The sequence below is a fragment of the Panicum virgatum genome, chromosome 2K (assembly GCF_016808335.1).
Source record: "Panicum virgatum strain AP13 chromosome 2K, P.virgatum_v5, whole genome shotgun sequence".
In the NCBI taxonomy this organism is placed as follows: Eukaryota; Viridiplantae; Streptophyta; class Magnoliopsida; order Poales; family Poaceae; genus Panicum; species Panicum virgatum.
In genome coordinates, this window is record NC_053137.1 from 16,643,504 (window position 1) to 16,662,979 (window position 19,476).

The 19,476-nt window shown below is 47.1% G+C and overlaps 1 protein-coding gene and 1 long non-coding RNA gene across 3 annotated transcripts; both read right to left on the bottom strand.

The window, feature by feature from the left end:
* Nucleotides 1-202: 202 nt before the first annotated feature.
* Nucleotides 203-1,650, bottom strand: LOC120669238. Of its 2 annotated transcripts, XR_005672673.1 has the most exons (3): nt 1,521-1,650; nt 1,223-1,444; nt 1,052-1,118 (listed from the first exon to the last, which is right to left on the bottom strand). XR_005672673.1 is itself a non-coding variant. In XM_039949022.1 (2 exons), exons 1-2 carry the CDS (start codon nt 1,460-1,462, stop codon nt 633-635), a joined length of 726 nt encoding a protein of 241 aa, XP_039804956.1. In that variant the 5' UTR covers nt 1,463-1,643; the 3' UTR covers nt 203-632. The 2 variants fall into 2 exon arrangements, 1 of the variants encoding a protein (XP_039804956.1); XM_039949022.1 differs by having other exon boundaries at nt 203-1,118; nt 1,223-1,643.
* A 262-nt stretch (nt 1,651-1,912) lies between these two features.
* On the bottom strand, nt 1,913-2,484 carry LOC120695953. Its single transcript, XR_005683957.1, has 2 exons — nt 2,424-2,484; nt 1,913-2,025 (listed from the first exon to the last, which is right to left on the bottom strand). It is a non-coding gene; the product is annotated as an uncharacterized LOC120695953 (long non-coding RNA).
* Between the last annotated feature and the right edge of the window lie 16,992 nt (nt 2,485-19,476).

Here is a 19,476-nt window from a genome sequence, read left to right on the forward strand (position 1 = left end):
TTAAATTGCACACGATACAAACTAAATAAATTCCTAATTTCATAACCATACAATGTTCCAAACTACAAATAAAGTCTCATACACATACGACAACCACATGAATAGGTAAAGCACATATATAGACCAGCAATAAAAAACGTCCGTCACACACATAGTCCAATCATATATAGAGTTCATACAATTATAAACAAAAGAAGCTAATCAGAGTCACCTTCAATCAAAAGCTCTCCCCAACCATCATCATCATCATCTCCATCATCTTGGACTAAAGCTTTCCCCTTTCTTACCTCAATTTGGGACACTATGACTTCTACTTCATCTGCATTCATTGACCACCACTCGTCATCATCTCCATCATCAGTAACATGGTCATGCTCAGAAGCACTCTTCCCTTTGTCATGCACTGCACTATTCCCTTGGTTATCGACTACAGGTGTGTCCACTGCTTTTCCTTTCCTGTCACACGGGTGATCCTGGGCAGGTAAGTCTCCTACAAGTGCCTTCATTGCCTCCATTTGAGTAGCTCTAACACCCAAAACCTCCGTGCTCGCGGATGACACATCCTTCTCAACGTTGGGCACCTTGTGTGGCAGATCGGCAACTAGGGCCTGCATTGCCTCCATCTGAGCCTCCTAAGCTAAATGCTCCATCTTTTCCATTTCTTCCATCCTCTTGTTAGCCTCCAATTTGTGAAAATATTCTTCCCATGAACCCTTTGGGTATTTAGCTTCCGGATCAACAGTAAAACATTTCTTTGCTCTTTCCTCCCTTAACCTCTGCCTCTCCATCTCCTCCTCCTTCTCCTTCTTCACATAATTTGCCAAAAGCTCCCTATCTGTGAGGGGCCGTGGGTACTTGGTTCGGTTCCTCCTCCAATAAACAATGCAATCCTCAAGAGTCACCTTTTCTGCTGCCTTCTTTCCATACTCACGCCGTAGGTCTTGGAGTACAGGCCCCGACAGAAATGACTCAAGGGGCAAAGTAACTTGGTAATCCTTCCTTATCTTCAGTTTTCTATTTAAAGTGTCTCGCGATTTCCAAGGCTCTTTTGTTCTGCCCAATTGCAACATTAGCTCATACCGGCCTTCGAACCACTCCCAATCACATGTCCTTCCCTCCTGAAAAATTATTGAGAGCCAAACATTCAGAAATGTTAATATACCAAATACTAGCACAATGACATAATCATAAGGAGTTTCAACTTTGTCGTTAATATACGAACCCAATACTCTCCGTAGCTATTGCCACAGTAATATCTGTAGCCAAACTCAGAAGGAACTACGCCTTTTGTGGCCAGAATACCACACTTGCATCGAAGACTAGGAGTAGTTGTACATGGCCATGGCTTCTTCCCACTCTCAAATTCTCGCACTTCCTCTTCTGTCGGCCAATGAGATCTAGGACCATAAATATACTCATTGAAGTCACATGCCGGCCATCCATCCTGCATGACACATAACATTAGCGAGCATCTACTCCTGCAAAATTAAAGAATCAATGCTACGCTACATGACACTTACTCTAGTCTTTAGCGAGCATCTAAAAAAGGGAGTGAACTTTGGAGGGACACCAATATTAGGCCTTTGAAGTTTGGCACGAACACCGCAATGACATTTGGGAGGATTGTTCACACGATATATAGCAGCTTTTGCTTCTCTTCATCTGTCATAGGTGGTGGATTTGGTGGGGGAGGGACCCATCGTCTAAACTCATTGTACGCCCACGACTCTGACCGATAATAAGGGAACAGCCAAATTCTAGGATCAAACTTATCCGGACCATCAATCCACTGAAAGAAAAGGCAGTGGCAAGGATTCAATGAATCATTCCACTTGCATATGTAGAATGCGCTACCGGCCATCTTGGGATGCCTCGATTGCTTCACCTCTGCCAGCTGATTGCCCGGTTCACAACGACAGAATGGAACTGGAAGGGCAGGAGGGACTGGGGCATCCTCATCACACTCGGATGGGTACTGTCCACCACCAAGCAGCTTGTACCGGGCATCGCTCATTGCCATGTGCACTGCAGATACATAAATTCAATTGCCATGTGAAATAAAAAAAACTTATGGAAACAAAAACAAAATAATTATGGAAACAAAGTATATACTAATTAAGCACAATATACCAGCGCTCAAAATATAATATGTACATTCCTAAAACTATGGAATAAAATTACATGTAACTCATATTAACATCCCCACCACTCAATCCTAGAAATCATATTAATCAATGCATGCACGTACTTCCTCACGTCCAAATCGAGAGCAGAGTACCATCTAAGTATCATCTAAAATCCTAATCATGATAAAACTATCAACAACACCACCATTTCTCATATCAAGAACCTAACCCTAATCAAAAATACCACCAATAACTACTAATGCACACGGTTAAACGATGAGATATTAGGGGCAATACCTTCGGGGAAGGGTGGGGAACGATTCCCCGTACTTTTTCCCCTAAAAAAATCTGATTTTTGGGGGGGATCTGGGGGGGGTGGCGGTGGCCAGCGGCGACCCTAGACGCGCTGTGGTCGGGGTGGAGCGAGGGAAGGAAAGGGAGGGTGGGGGAGAAGGGGCCGGCGTCCCAGTACATTGGCCTTGTTGCGCCAGTGCATGTGGCGCGACAGAGAGGGCCACGTCATCGCCGACGCAGCACAGCGCTGGCTCGGACCGCCAGCGTGGCCACCCTGTCGCGCCACATGCACTGGCGCGACAGAAGCTATTTGTCGTGCCATGCGGGCTGGCGCGACCAAACGGGCTACGGCCTGCAAATAAAAACCAATACGGGTTAAACTTAAAATATTATTAAAAAAAGGTTAAAAATAAAAAAAATCCTATCTCGCGGCCCTTACATATATACCACTTTTGCCGATGTGGCAGTCCATGTCGGCCTGACAGAGTGGCACACAGTCACTTGGGTCACGAGAAATGACCTATGTGCCCCTGCCCATTAGTGGATTAGTCAGCAGGGTCACGCACGCCCTCTCCCTCCTCTCATTTCATTCTCCTGGAGCCGCCCCCCCCCTTTCTTCCTCCCCCGACGGCGCTGGCACCGGCGCCTCCCCCAGCGCCGCCGCAGCTGAGATCCAGGTACGTGTGCCATACTCACTCATTGGGACCCAAGAAGCCCGCTTCGTCTCGGGTTAGGGTTCGTGGCATCTGATTTCTCTTCGTCGCCATTGCCACAGTAATGTCGCACATGTCGGAGTCGTCAAGCACAAGTAGGGTGACGAGGGTGCATGGAAGAGGCTTGAGCTCCTGATGCGAGCAGTATTCAATTTGGAAGGAGTCAGGGCTCCCTTTGATTTGGTGCCCCAATTGCAACCTTACCCGGGTAATTGAGCTTCGCGTGGTCAAGCAGGACAGTACGAACAAGGGGCGCTGCTTCTTTAAATGATCGCGAAATGGGGTACGTGCTCAATGTTCTTTGTTTTGTTTCAGTATCACATATGAACAAAGGAAAAGTGCTCAACTTTTTTGATTTTTTGCAGAATCTGAAGCTGTGTGGATTCTATATGTTTCAGAAAGAGTATTTGGATGAGTTGGTGGAAAAGAAGATGATCAGGATCTACTGTCAACAGATTGAGGAACTAGAAGAGGAAGAGGATGAGCGGATGAAGCAACTGGAGATAAAGCTGGATGAAATGAAGCAACTGGAGATGAAGCTAGAGAAAATGATGTGCAAAATGAACATTGTGATTGTTTGTCATGCAATTGTTGTATTGGCAGCTGTTGTGAAATCAGTTGTATGAGTACTTAGAAAATGATGTAGGAAGTAGCAGTAGGGAATGAACTTGAATGATCAATTTGTCATGTAGGAAGTAGCAGTTGTATGAACTTGAATGATCCACTTGGTAAAGTGGCAGTTTTATTTTGGAATGAACTTGCATGATCTTGAATGAACAATTATGTTGGGCATAATGAAAGATGCCACCCCAAAATGAGCATGTTATGGCCAGTGCACAGAGTTCATACAACAGAAAAGAGATAGTGGCCAGTGCCATTACACAGAGTTTGATGGCCAGCGCCCATTACACATGCTAAATGTTCAGAAAACACACAATAGTGTTCATACAGCACAGAACTTCAAAATTCCATGCAAAAGACAGTATTTTGGCCGAACATACAACACAAAAGTTTTGTCAATGAGATGAGCACAACTCAATCACTGCTCACTGCGCCTTGCGTGCTTTCTTCTTAGGTGGAGTTTTCTTCACTCTAGTTGCAAGAACCTTCCTTTTTGGTGTCATTTTCTTGAATAGTTCCCTGTGTTGAAGACAATAAAGAAAATTCATTCACTACTGCCATAACCAGATGGATTGAACAGTTGAGAATAAGAGGTTATAGAAGAGGGTGACAACCTTTTTGCTGGAGGGGTAGCCTTAATGGGTTTTGGGTCATGGACTAGTGCCAGAGCAAGAGGGGTAACAGATGGTTCTGCTGCTTCCCTTGCTGCTGGGACATGTGCTACAAATTCATTCTTGGTAGCTTCAATCTCTTCTCTTGCTGCTGCTTCCCTTACTGCTGCTGCCTTCAGTTCTGCTTCTTCTGCCTCTCTCTTTGCTTTGGCTGCTGCTTCCCTTGCCAATGCTCCTCTTGTCCTTGGAGTTGTCTGTTCAGCAGGAGCTGCAGTTGTCTTCTCCTTTTTCTTCCTCCCAACCTTGGCAGCCTTTTTCTTAGTTCTCTTCCTGCAAAACATAAGTCATGGGTGGTTAGAAAGTAATAATATGTACAAACACTTAGAAAGTAAAGGTACTTAGGCACCTTTTCTTTGTTCTAGTGAGATGACACTTCCAGCTACTAGCTCTGTGGCCATACTCTAAATAGTTAGGGCACTTGACTTGCCTAGTTGCTCTGCCTCCTGTCTCTCTAGCTGATTTCATTCTATTTTTTCTCAACCTCCCAAGTTCTTTCTTTTTTTTGGATTAGAGGGTGCAGTGTGAAACCCTTGTCAACCTCAGTCCATTGACCCCTGTCAGTGATGCTAGAAATGATCCCTGCATAAGCTACTTGGAACTTGGCAACTAAATAGTAGTTGTCCACAAAAGATCCCATGTCAGGCTGCCTCATGCTAGTAATCACAGTCAATACATGTGGTCAGGCTTTACCAGTTGCTTGCCACTATCTGCATGTGCAAATTTTCTGAGATAAGTACACAACATGTCTTCTAATATCTTCATCTTTGTACACCTCTGTGACCTCTGCTTCATTAGGGTGCCCTTTGGAAATCTTCAAGTGTCCTAGTCCCCTAGAGGCAGCATTTAGCTGATGTATGACAGCAGGCAGTATACCCTGAGGCAATGCTGTAGATATCTTTCTCCTTTTTGCAAACAGGATCATTATCTTCTCTCTGATAGCATCAGCCATGCAATGCACAGGTAGGTCTTTTAGATCTTTGATCCAAGCATTCCAACATTCGGCCAATTTGTTGTTTATATAGTCACACTTGATGTCTGCTGAGAACTTACTTCTTGCCCAAAGAAAAGGATGGTGCTGATCCAACCATTTCTGGACTAGCTGCCAACACCTTGTCAAAAAAATACTTGAACTTATGTGGAGAGTATGCTCTAGCTGCAGGCCACATGTTCTTCTTATACACATCACCAGTATAGAAACTCTTGAGGTTGTCCATTAAATGCCTAAAACACTCTCTCTACTCTACTTGTGAAAACACAAGTTTAACAGATGACTCTAATCCCTTGCATGCATCTGTGTAAATAGCTAAATGCTGCATGGGACGAATTGCTTTCCTAAGTTGTTGCATGAACCAAATCTAATTTTCCTTGGACTCTCCATCTCCATCAAAGAATCCAAATGCCACAGGAAACATCCAATTGTGGCCATCTAGAGCTAAGGTTGTAGGCATGTGCCCACCCCACATGCCATTCAGATGTGTGGAGTCTACACTAAGAAAAGGCCGGTAGCCATTCAAGAAACCATCTATACTTGCTTTGAATGCACAGAAAAATTTACTAAACCTAACATTGCCATCTTCATCAGTGATAGTGCCTATCTCTACCACACTACCAGGAGATCTCAGTTCTATCTCTGCCTTAAACTGATACAACCAATCGAAAGAATCATTCCACTTACAAATAATTTCTCAGGTGCTCTCTTTAAACCATTGTACACAGTCTGATAGGGGATGTCAATGTTGTATTTGTACCTCAGCTGCTTCTGCATTTCTGAAGCATCCATTGATGGCTTCACCTTTAGCAAAGGAATTGCTCTCTCAGCCACCCAGCTTATTGATGCCATCCTGCTCAAAACCCTTTGTGTAGATGCACACTGATGTTCTCCCTGATTTATTTGTATATGCATTTAGAAAAAACAGCCACAGATCAGTACAATACAACTCAAATAAATACAATACATGGCACACAAACATCCTCTAAGTAACAAACAAAATCAGAAGTTATACCCTGATACTGCCATCATGCTGGGTTCTAGCTCTAAGTTTCCAAGGACAGCCTATAGCAGCACATCGAACCCTGTATATTTCTTTGTCAGAATGCTCAGTTTCAAGCTCAAACTCCTTGACTATAGCATGCTGCTTAACAGCAAGTCTAATGTCTGCCATGCTGGGGTAGCAAATGCCTACACTCAGATCAGGATTGTCCCTATCCCATTCATATAGTGGCTCTTCATCAACTGTGTCATCAACATTTACAACTGCTTCATTCATATCTTTTTGTATCTCTGCTGTCATAGATGGAATTGGTACCTGTTGTCCAACCCCCTCTTCTGGTTCCACGGCTTTCTTGAATCCCATTGCCTCAAAGACATGGTCCTCATCAACAAGCTTTGTAGCTAACCCAACATCATCAGGGTTCTCTAATATGATTAGAGTGCTCCAATCAACTGCTGCCACAGGATGTTCAGTAGGTGCTGGTGGGGGGAGCTCTATGTATTACCACAGCCTTCTACATCATTTACCTCTGCATAGCTTGTTGATGTCACACCAGAGACACATCTACCTTTTGAAGCATTAGAGAAAGCATTGCCATTACTGGAGTCTTTTGTCACAACATCTACTACAAGGAAAGCCTTCCTTTCATCCCATCTATCTTCAATCATCTGCTGCACATGCTCATCCCTCCTTAGCTTCCACTCGGACCCAGTATCTTGGTCAAGAACCCAGACTGACACTGTTTGATTGGGACCCCATATAATCTTTGCAGCTAAATCCTCAGTTAAACGAGCCAGAGAGTACTCACTGGTCCTATCAAACCATATGTCATGGTGCTGCTCTGCCATGTCCACCATCCCATACTCACCATCAGCAACATATGCACCAACCTTAACAACTAGCCTAAATGCACTACAAGAATCGATCCTGGCATAATCATAAATAGTGAAAAAACATGAGGAACTACTCTGTATCTATGCACAGTACACACATTCATGGGCTGGTGCTTAAAGGCTTACCAGGGAGGGCAGTCACCACTATCCATTGCGACCACGAGAGATGGCGTCCCCTTACATCTAACGCCTGAGACGAGGGAAGAGAAATCAGATGCAATGAACGCTAACCCTAGACGAAGAGGGATTCTTGGGTCCTGTCAGACCCGAGGCAGCAGGACTGCTCGCGGGCATGGAATATTCTTGAGTAGGGAGTAGTTCATGGGTACGCCCTACCTCTTTTGTATCTACCCGAATAGGAGTAGAACTTGTCGTTGTACTCGGGACCTAGCCGAACTCGTCGGACTAGGATCCTATCAGAACTCCACTAGGATTTCCCATGTAACCCTATTCCCCTAGATCATATAAGGGCGAACAGGGACCCCTCCAAAACAGCGAACAACACCTAAGGGAATACAAACCACCACACAGGACGTAGGGTATTACGCTCCGGCGGCTTGAACCTGTCTAAATCCTTGTGTTCCTTGCACCATCGCGTTCTGATCGCGGCGAGTCCCTACTTATAACCACTCTCCTCGGGAAACCGCCCCGAAGAACCCAACGGTAAAACACCGACAGCTAACGCCCACCGTGGGCCCTCTCGCCAACAATCGTCAGAAGAACTCGATGGCTCCTCTCGACGACAACTCAGTGCTTGAAAAAGGCACCTCCTTCCGCGTTGGCTCCTGGATTTTCGTCGCCAACGGATCAGGCGGTTTCGAAAGCTGCTCGACTGACCAAAATGTTCCAGAAGCCTCGGAAAACCGCAAAACATCACGAACTCGACGACTTCATCGACCAACTCAATGAAGTCGGATTCTCGGCCCTCAATGATTCAACCCGAATTCGGCGCAATTAGAGCCAAAACACTTTCCAAGTTGGAAGAGGATTTGGAAAAACTGCCGGGAGAAACAAGACAAGAAACTCCCACAGACGAAAAGGCTTTATCTTCTAGCCGCATCCACTTTGTTGAACCAAGTCTTCAGAGAAAAAGCGAAAGACCAATTTCAAGAAAACTACTCGCAGAAAGAAGCCATCAAAAGACATTTTTTCAAACATCGATAATATCGACAAAAAGATCGAACATTGCCTTCAGCTAGCAGAAGACACGTTCAATGACGGGATTTCCTACAAAGAACTATCCAACCCTTGGGCCCTCAACTCTGCAGAACTAGAGCAGGACCAAGCATTCATCAAATTCCTCAAAGAACTGGACGAACCAATCTCCGAAGACGAACTAGCCGAGTGTGGTCAAACGACATCGACTTATTTATGGAAGGACTGACAAATCCAGACAAGATTGAAACACTTTGGGAGCAGTCCAAAGCAAAAATACTATGGGACGATTCACAAAACAGGTTATTGATTCAGCCAAACTGATACTTGTCCGAATCTCACCTTGCAGAAGATTCTGTTTCAATTGAAGACTACATGAGTCGCTGGTGCAATGTCATTCAAACTCCAAATTCACCTACTCCGCAAAAAAATCATCACATGCCACATCTATCTTCTCCAGAAGAACGTGACAATCTGGACAAGTACAATAAATTCATAAACAAGCTTTCAGTCCGAATCGAAGGCGGATGGTCCCCAGCGAACACCCTCCCGTACGATGAAGACCTCCTTCGATTCACGCTTGGACTATCTCCTCGAGTCAAGACAGACGAAGAATTCTATCCGGATTCGGATCAAGTCCTTAAAAGAAACCGACTTGCAATACAACTCAATTCGGACAAGAAGACAGAATCCGACAAGGAATCTACTTCTACTGTCTCTACAAAAGGAGAATTGCAGAGTTCAAATCATAGAGAGGAACAACAACTCTCAGAATACGAAGAATTCCCATTCCAGCAAGGTTTTCCGCTCAAGGAAGACAACAAGACGAAAATCCCCAATCACAATCGCGAAATTTTCTTGACGACCCTCTCGGATCCTATGAACCAAAAGGCCAATTCCATGGCGTTGGAAGACCTAAACTACAATGATTTCCTTTCTGAAATAGAGGCAAGCGAAGCAGCAGCAGCAGCTAGCTACGAAATCCCTCCACCACCACAAGGAATCACGGTCACCGTCCATCTAGATAACAATCCGAAGATGATCCTCAAGATAGAGCACCATCAACAACTTGGCGACTCGTTTGACTATTCCAACAGCGACTTACGCAATGTTATCAACATTGATCACAATGTGAAAATAGTCATCATCAACAATGGTGAAGATCATGAAGAAGTCGAAGCTTACAGCCCAACATCCAACTTCAAACTACCCAATAACTATGGGTACAATTCGCAGAAGCAATCGAAGATTGACTACACTCATCAGAAATTACACTCAAAATGCTTTCTGCACCCCCAAAGGAAAGCACTCGAGCTTCCAATGCATCATCCTTCGCAAAACACTCGGAGTACCTCCATCTTCTGCCGACAAAGACAAGAAAAATCAACACGAGCAAAATCTCTTCTGAAAATCAAAGGAGCTAGTCGGATGGGTCCAACCACCTCAGGGCTCACCCCCGGTCTTATACCCAATAAAGGCTAGCATGGGTCTGCCCAAGGGATGTTCCACCCCCGAAGTACTCGAAGAATAAGAAATACTCCTCACAAGCTAGTCGGATGGGTCCAACCACCTCAGGGCTCACCCCCGGTCTTATACCCAATAAAGGCTAGGATGGGTCTGCCCGAGGGAGGTTCCACCCCCGAACTATCAACAAAAAGAAGATAGGAGTATGACAACAACTTGATCGAGTCACCTCAGGGCCTACCCCCGGTCTTACACCCAACAAAAGGCTACGATGTGTTTGCCCGAATTCTGACTTAGTATCCAAGCTACTCGTGTCGGCAGAAGACAATTACTAAAGTTGAATCCCTCAGGGCTCTCCCCCGGTCTTACACCCAATAAAGGTTAGGATGGGTCCGCCCGAGCAAGATTCCAATATAAGGAAGAAATCGAGTACTTCAAAGAAGATTTTGTCATCAAAAATCCTAGAGACAAGTTCGCTACCTTCTTCAGGAGTCGTTACTCCATCAGGTACTTCGAATACCAACCTTTCTTTGTTCATTCAAGGTAAAAGGCACAATGAATCGAGTAGCTGGGGCTAAGAGACATGAGCTCTGCGGTCCTAGAGACAAGTTCTCTACCCTCTTCAGGAGTTGTTACTCCATCAGTTACTTCGAATACCAATCTTTCTTTGTTTACTCAAAGTAAAAGGCACAGCGAATCGAGTAGCTGGGGCTAAGAGACACGAGCTCTGCGGCCCTAGAGACAAGTTCTCTACCATCTTCAGGAGTTGGTACTCCATCAGCTACTTCGAATACCAACCTTTCTTTGTTCACTCAAGGTAAAAGGCTTGGTGAATCGAGTAGCTGGGGCTAAGAGACATGAGCTCCGCGGCCCTAAGGAACAAGTTTCCTATTTCCCAAGAGGAATCAGTCATCCATGAGGTGACAATTCGTCGACTGCTACGGTACTCGACTCAAGATGAGACAAGATCTCTACCTCCCAAGAGGACTTAGTCATCCATGAGGTGACAATTCGTCGACTGCTACGGTACTCGACTCAAGATGAGACAAGATCTCTACATCCCAAAAGGGCTTAGTCATCCATGAGGTGATAATTCGTTAACTGCTATGATACTCGACTCAAGATGAGACAAGATCTCTACCTCCCAAGAGGACTTAGTCATCCATGAGGTGACAATTCATCGACTGCTACGGTACTCGACTCAAGATGAGACAAGATCTCTACCTCCCAAGAGGACTTAGTCATCCATGAGGTGATAATTCTTCGACTGCTATGGTACTCGACTCAAGATGAGACAAGATCTCTATTTCTCAAGAAGACTTAGTCATCCATGAGGTGATAATTCGTCAACTGCTACGGTACTTGATTCAAGATGAGACAAGATCTCTACCTCCCAAGAGGACTTAGTCATCCATGAGGTGTAAATTTGTCGAGTGCTACGGTACTCGACTCAAGATGAGACAAGATCTCTACTTCTCAAGAAGACTTAGTCATCCATGAGGTGATAATTCATTGACTGCTACGGTACTCGACTCAAGATGATACAATATCTCTATTTTCCAAGAGGACTTATTCATCCATGAGATGGCAATTTGTCGACTACTACGACAATCGATTTTGAGAAAATACAAGGCTTCTAATTCCTAAAAGGAATTCCTCGTCAATAAGCCGACAACTCGTTGACTACCACAGTACTTGTCAGACCCGGGACAGGAGGACTGCTCACAAGCATAGAATGTTCGAGAGTAAGGGATAGCTCATGGATGTACCTTACCTCTTTTGTAACTACCCGAATAGGCGTAGTACTAAATGCAGTACAAGGAAACTACCCGATTGTGTTGTAGAAGGACTCCAACTGTACTCAGCTAGGACTTTCCATGTAACCCTATCCCCCGGATATATAAGGGCGGGCAGGGACCCCCTCGAAACGCATCTACACCTAAGGCAATACAAACCACCACACAGGATGTAGGGTATTACGCAACTCGCGGCCCGAACCTGTCTAAATCTTTGTATTCCTTGCACCATCAAGTCCCAGAGCCGTCGATCCCTACCTACAAATCCTACTGCTAAGGGTATCCCTGAGCAGGCTTGGCGGTAGACACCGACAGCTGGCGCGCCAAGTAGGTGTAACACCCTAATTTAAATTTCAGCATTTATTAATAAATTTAATTGGCTTTATTTAATTTTCTAAGGTTTATTGTGTTAGACTGGCATTTAATCTAAAATTTTGTTCCTTAAGTAATTAAAATTTTATCATAGGTTAAAAATTGTGTTGCATTCATGCTGGTGCATATTTTTATTTGAGTGTGGTTTGAATTCAAATTTGTATTTGAAGTCAAACTTTGTTTGAATTAGAAATAGAAGAAAAAAATAGAGGAAGAAACCAAACCCAAAACCCAGTCCGGCCCATCCCCCCTTCCCTTTTTCCCGAGCCCAGCCCAAGGCAAACCAATCCTCTCCCCGCCTGGCCCAACTCGCCACCCCCCTCGGCCTGCCAGCGCCCAGCGCCCACGCAAGCCCCCGCTCACCCCGCGCCGAAGCCAGCAAACGCCCCCGGGCCCACTTGTCGGCGCTGCTCGCCCGTACGCCAGCGCTCGCGTCTCTCCCTTCCCGCTGCCAGCCCGGCCCCACGCGCCAGGGCCGTCACCTTCCTCCGGATCCCACTCGCGCAACTGCCGCCCGAACGTCTCGCCGGGGATCACGCCCGCGCCCCCACGGCACGCGTCCCCAAGATCCCCGACTTGCCCTTTTTTAACCCCCCCCCCCCCGCGGACCCCTGCGTCCCCATCTCCACCCCGCAACCCCCACCATCACCCTAGCGCTCCCTCGCCTCGCTCCGCCGTGCCGCCGCTCTGCGCCGCCGGGATTCGGCCACTCCGCCGCACCAGGGCCCCGTCCAAGGAGAGCACCGGCTCCGCCTCGACTCCTAGAGTTTCCCCGGGGCCGCTGCACTCCGTTCCGACCCCTGCATCAACCTTGACGCCGACCTCCGCCACACGCCGCCGCATAACCCCATCGCCGGTGCCACTACATCACCTATCCGTCCACTACAACCCCTCGGGGAGCATCCCAGAGCCCCACGCCTCCGTTTGCGCCACTCCAATTAGGCCGTAGGCTACTCTGGCGCGCCGGGCACCGCGCGCCGTCGATGCTCCGCCGCACGCACCCTGCACCACCGCGAGTCCCCAACCGAGCCGTAATCCCCCGACCTGAGGGCACAGATGGGTTACGCGTTTTCCGCCGTTGCTCCTTGACCCAACCCCGACCCGAATCGAGTCCGGGAACGCCGGATTCGGTTTGCGCTGGCGATCCCCTGCCGCGGAAGCGCGCCGTCGGCGCGTTCCGCCGCCCCCCCCCCCACACCCAAACCCTCTTGAACCGTCCGATCCGGAACCTGTGGTCAGGATTAGATCACCCCCCATTTAGATCCAAACCACCCGATCGCGATCCTACGGTCGAGATCTATAGATACCGGTTCGCTGTGGCGGTTTTACATAAGAGCCCCTCGGTTTTCTTAGTTTCAACCCGCGGTCCAACTCTATTCAAAACTAATTCCAAATCCGCCCCTGCTTTTATGTTTTAGACCCTGGGTTTCTATAAAATACAACCCGCCGTCCAGCCTGGTAGTTTTTGCGAGTTAGACCCTGGAGTTAATGGTTAGTTACGTCTAGGCCCTCGATTTTAGCAGAAAAGTCCCTGGAACCCTGTTTTTATAACAAATAAGCCCCTGAACCTTGTTTTTAGCCTAGATAATGCGTTTTAGCTCTGTTTTAGGCGTTCTTTATATCCACACGATCGTTGTAATGCGTAGAATAGTTTTAGACTAGTTTAGTGTGCTGTTTTTTATGTATTGATGTATTGTTTCTTAGTTTTTGTTAGTGTTTGCTTGTATGCTTATTGTTGTGCATTGTTTTGGCCATGTGTTCGTGAGTAGACGCTGATCCATCTGAGGAGCCCCAGTACCAGTACCCGGAGCAGCCGTCTTCCGAGCACTTTGAGCAGCAGCAGGAGCAGTACGAGGAAGGCAAGTATAACATGAACACCACCTATCATCTTTAATTACAATTTCATACTGCATTTTAATACTCTATGCCTATAAGGATTTCCTAGCCACTTTATATCCTTTATATATACCTTTGGGTTGCATTTTGGTTAGTTGTGCTAGGTGCCGCGCTATAACGCACTCTGGTCCTTTTTAATTAATTTGATTAATGGTTTACTTGAACTTAATTCTGAGAGTGGCCCTCTGTGTGGATGAGTGGCTCACAGTCTCGTTAAAAGATGGTTTTTGTAGAAACATGGTTTAGGGGGCCAGCACGGTGCTTAGTGCTTGGTTGGCCACTCTCCATAAGGACCGGTTCATAGAGCGACACCTAGGACAACAGTGCTACCACAAGGCTAGAATGGGATAGACTTGGCTTACTAATTAGGTCTTTTTGGTTTGGAGTAACTTACCTACGGGGCAAGAGTAGTAAGCTTCAATGGTCCCTGCTCCTCCGGCTGGTCTGTGCTTGGTTTGCGTACCTGTGCTTGTACCCCTGGAGGTGGGCCCCATCGTCGCTGACCTAACTCTCGCGGTTACGCCTTACCAACGAGATTCTTTGTAACGGCCTCGTAGTGAGTCGCTAGTCATCTCACCTAAGGAAGTGTGATGAACCTCTAGCGTAGCTCACGACTTGTGGGTAAAGATGTGCAACCTCTGCAGAGTGTAAAACTGGTATACTAGCCGTGCTCACGGTCATGAGCGGCCCAGATCCTCCTTTTGATTAGTGGGGTTGTCTCCTTCCGACGAGAGAGGTGCCTCTCGGGGTTACCTTGGTGGCTTGGTCTTGGTTTGGTTCTCAGTAGTATCATAAATTAATTCTGATTAATTACTATGCAACTGGGTTAATGGTAATTCATCAACTTGTAGTAAATAGCTTTAATAAAATTTTGCCAAGACTTAAAAGCTAAAGCAGTTGAGTCAGCCAACCTAGAGCCTCATAGTTTGTGTTATACTTGTTGAGTACAAGTTGTGTACTCACTCTTGCCTCTTCTCTACTTTTTCCTCTTGGCTACGCTACTGCTGCTCAGTTCCTGCCGACACGAGGGAGTTCGCTCAGCGCTTCCAGGACTACGAGGACTTCTAGGTGTTCGTGTCCCAGTCGACGTCCCTGTGGCGCCCTGCTCAGCTTCGGAGAGTTTTATCGTATTTTGTACTTCGGTTCCGCTATATCAGACATTTTTGTCATTAATGTAATAAATAACATACGTATTTCGATTTATTATGTCTTATTCGTGATATGTGCTATGATATATTGTTCATTCTGTTGTATATACGTGTGACTTGATCCTGGCACGTATATGATTGCTCGGTTTATGTCCTTTTATAAACCGGGTGTTACAGAGTGGTATCAGAGCCGTATCGACTGTAGGACGAAGCCTAGATAGAACTGGTCGAGTTGTAGGACTTCTTCTCTCCAATCCTTGCCTGCTGAAACTATTTTACTATTATACCCCTTGAATTCTATGACTTTTACCCGTCTTGCCTTGATTTCTCTCTCTGAAGAATAGTTTTCCTAGATTTGGCCTGAATCAGTCATCTGACCACCATGAGTATTAGCTAGGTGACCCTTTTATAATAATACGATAGCACGTTCTGCGACGCGTTGTGTTAGTCGAGTCGTATGTTAAACTCGGTTAAGTCGTGAAAATTGACTGCTTGTTATTATGCTACATGTTTGATTTGGATTTTTGAATGATTGCATAGCTTAGTAGTTTAAATTTGTTTAAAAAAATCACTCTTATGTTAAGTTAATTAATTAATAAAAAGAGTTAGATCGTTGGGGGTAAAATAGTCCACTCTATTCTGTCTACTTTATCATGGCTGAGTCTTCTTCCGCAAAGAGTTATCATATCCATCTGAATTTATTCCTGTAATATCCTTACTCGTGAAATCTTTTGTCCAAAATCAGATGGTGAACACCAGGCGTGGTTCTGACCAGCAGGGGCAGAACAACCAGGGTCAGAACACCCAGGGGACCGGGATCCCGATGCCTCCGCCCTTGACTCCGGAGCAGTACTTCCAGCTCCAGATGCAGATGATGGCCACCCTGAACAACACTGTTCAGGCTCTTCAGCATGCTCACACTCAGCCTCCGCCTCCTCCACCGCCGCAGCCTCGCGACAGGCGTGCTGAGTTCCTGAGGGGTCACCCGCCGACGTTTTCTCACACGTCCGACCCTCTTCAGGCTGACGACTGGCTCCGTGCAGTGGAGCGCCAGTTGGACATCGCCCAGTGCGATGATCGGGAGCGAGTTCTGTACGCAGCAGGACAGCTGCGAGGGGCAGCTTTGGACTGGTGGGAGTCCCCAGTTCAGGACCGCGAGGCTCTCACTTGGCGCCAGTTCCGAGAGCGGTTCCGCAGCCACAATGTCCCCGCGGGCGTTATGAAGATGAAGCAGAAGGAGTTCCTTGCACTGAAGCAGGTAATCTTAAATATAATCATTCAGCGATTTCTTTTGAGCTAATGCCCCTTGTTCTATCCTTATGAATCTTGAGTTAATCTTTCGATATCTATCTGTCTTTGTCAATTCAAGGGACTATGTCGGTCACGGAGTATCGTGATCGCTTTCTTCAGCTGGCTCGCTACGCCCCTGCCGATGTTGCGGATGACCGCAAGAAGCAGGAGCACTTCATGGAGGGCATTGAGGACTACCTCCAGTACGCGCTGCTCAACCTCCGCTTCGACAACTTCAACCATCTGGTTGACAGCGCGCTCAACACTGAGCGCAAGTACTTGGAGATGGAGGACAAGAAGAGGAAGATTGTCCCCGTTGCTTCCGGCAGCAACACTCGTCCTCGCCTCCAGCAGCCTCGGCAGTACCAGCAGCCTCAGTACCGGCCTCCTCAGCAGTACCAGCAGAGGCCACAACAGCAGTACCCACCTCGACAGCAGCAGCAGGCGGGGCAGGGCCAGAGGTTACCGGCACCTCCGGCTCGTTCTGCTCCCCCAGCACCGCAGGCTCCACGTCCGGCAGCTCCTACCGGACAGCAGGCTCAGGGACCCCCTCGCACCTGCTTTCACTACGGCCAGCCGGGGCACTACGCCAACGCTTGCCCCCGGAAGGCGCAGGCGGGACAGCAGGGGCGCCCAGCTCAGCCCAGGGCGCCACTTCAGGGCAGAGTGAACCACGTGACGGCCGAGTCAGCGGCCGAGGCTCCCAACGTGGTTATTGGTACGTTCATGGTTAATTCATATCCAGCTACAGTGCTTTTCGATACTGGTGCTACGCATTCCTTCATTACTCAGTCTTTTGTCGAGCATCATGGTATTCAAACTAGCACATTAAAGAGGTGCCTGTTAGTATCTTCACCGGGAGGACAGTTGAGGTCTCACACTTACTGCCCGAGAGTCAGTGTTTCCTTGAGGGGAGTAGAGTTCTGTACTGATCTGATGGTGCTAGACACCAAGGGCATTGATGTCATTCTGGGAATGGAGACTCTGGCCAAGTGGGGAGTCCGGATAGATTGTGCTCAGAGGACAGTCTTGCTATCAGCTTCCAGTGGCCAAGAGGTTGTTATCAGTGCAGTGGAGCCTTCGGGATTTCTTCATCAGATGAAGGCTAGACCCACGGACGGTATTCACGTGGTGTCTGAATTCCCGGATGTCTTTCCGGATGATCTGACAGGTATGCCGCCTGAATGCGCTATTGAGTTTTGTATTGATCTCTTGCCTGGCACAGCTCCTATTGCAAAGCGGCCCTACCGTATGGCACCTATAGAGCATGAAGAAGTCAAGAAGACTATTGATGAGTTGCTAGCCAAGGGCTATATCCGTCGCAGCTTCTCTCCTTGGGCTTTTCCATTATTGCTGGTAGATAAGAAGGATGGCTCGAAGAGGATGTGTGTGGATTATCGGGAGCTGAATGCAGTCACTATCAAGAACAAGCATCCACTGCCCCGTATTGAGGATCTCTTTGATTTGCTTCGAGGTGCCCGTATATTCTCGAAGATTGATCTTCGTTCGGGATATTTTTAGCTGAGGATCCGTCTTGGGGATATTCCGAAAACGGCATTCACCTGCAAGTATGGGCTATATGAGTATACGGTCATGTCCTTCGGCTTGACTAATGCCCCGGCTTTCTTCATGCATCTGATGAACATGGTTTTCATGGACTATCTGGATGTCTTTGTGGTGATTTTCATTGATGATATTCTGATCTTCTCCAAGACAGAAGAAGAGCATGAGGAGCATCTGAGACTCGTGTTGCAGAGATTGAGAGAGCATCAGTTGTATGCCAAGTTCAGCAAGTGCGAGTTCTGGATTGACGAGGTGCCATTCCTCGGACATGTTATCTCTCAGGGAGGCATTGCTGTTGATCCGAGCAAGGTAAAGGATGTAGTCGAGTGGGAGGCACCGCAGATAGTAAAGGAAGTCAGGTCATTCTTGGGCTTAGCTGGATATTATCGGAGGTTCATTGAGAATTTCTCCAAGATCGCGAAGCCTTTGACTTCCTTGCTAGAGAAGAATGTGGCATTCATATGGACTGATGAGCGTCAGAGGGCCTTCGATGAGCTGAAGAAAAGGTTGACTACGGCGCCAGTCCTGACTCTGCCAGACCAGACCAAGAGGTTCACGGTATATTGTGATGCTTCGAAGGATGGTCTTGGGTGTGTTCTGATGCAGGAGGGCAGAGTGATAGCTTATGCTTCACGGCAGTTAAGTCGGCATGAGCTGAACTACCCCACTCATGATCTTGAGTTGGCCGCAGTTGTGCATGCTCTGATGATTTGGAGGCATTACTTGTATGTGCAGTGGTGTGATATCTACACTGATCACAAGAGCCTCAAGTACATTTTCACGCAGAATGAGCTGAACATGCGGCTAGAGTTAGTCAAGGATTATGACCTGGAGATTCACTATCATCCGGGCAAGGCCAATGTTGTAGCAGATGCTCTGAGCAGAAGAAGTTATGTCAACATGGCCGTGGCTTTCCAGATGCCTCCAGAGTTATGCGAGGAGTTCGAGCAGTTGAGTCTGGGCTTCTTGCATCATACTTCGAGTGCAGCGTTTGAGGCAGTACCGACTCTAGAGTCAGAGATCAAGCAGCATCAGAAAGATGATGAGAAGCTGCAGGAGATCCGTGAGTTGCTCAAGAAGGGCAAGGCTCTTCATTTCAGAGAGGATGATCAGGGTACTTTGTGGTACAAGAACCAGATCTGCGTGCCTGATGTGCATGATCTCCGGAAGTTGATTCTGAGTGAGGCCCATGATACAGCTTACTCTATTCATCCGGGCAGCACAAAGATGTACTATGATCTGAAGGAACGTTTCTAGTGGTATGGGATGAAGCGTTCAGTGGCAGAGTACGTGGCTATTTGTGACACCTGTCAGCGTGTCAAGGCTGAGCATCAGAGGCCAGCAGGTCTGTTACAGCCTTTGAAGATTCCAGAGTGGAAATGGGAGGAAATCACTATGGACTTCATTGTTGGATTGCCTCGTACTCAGAAATGGTACAACTCTATATGGGTAGTAGTGGATCTATTGACGAAGGTTGCCCACT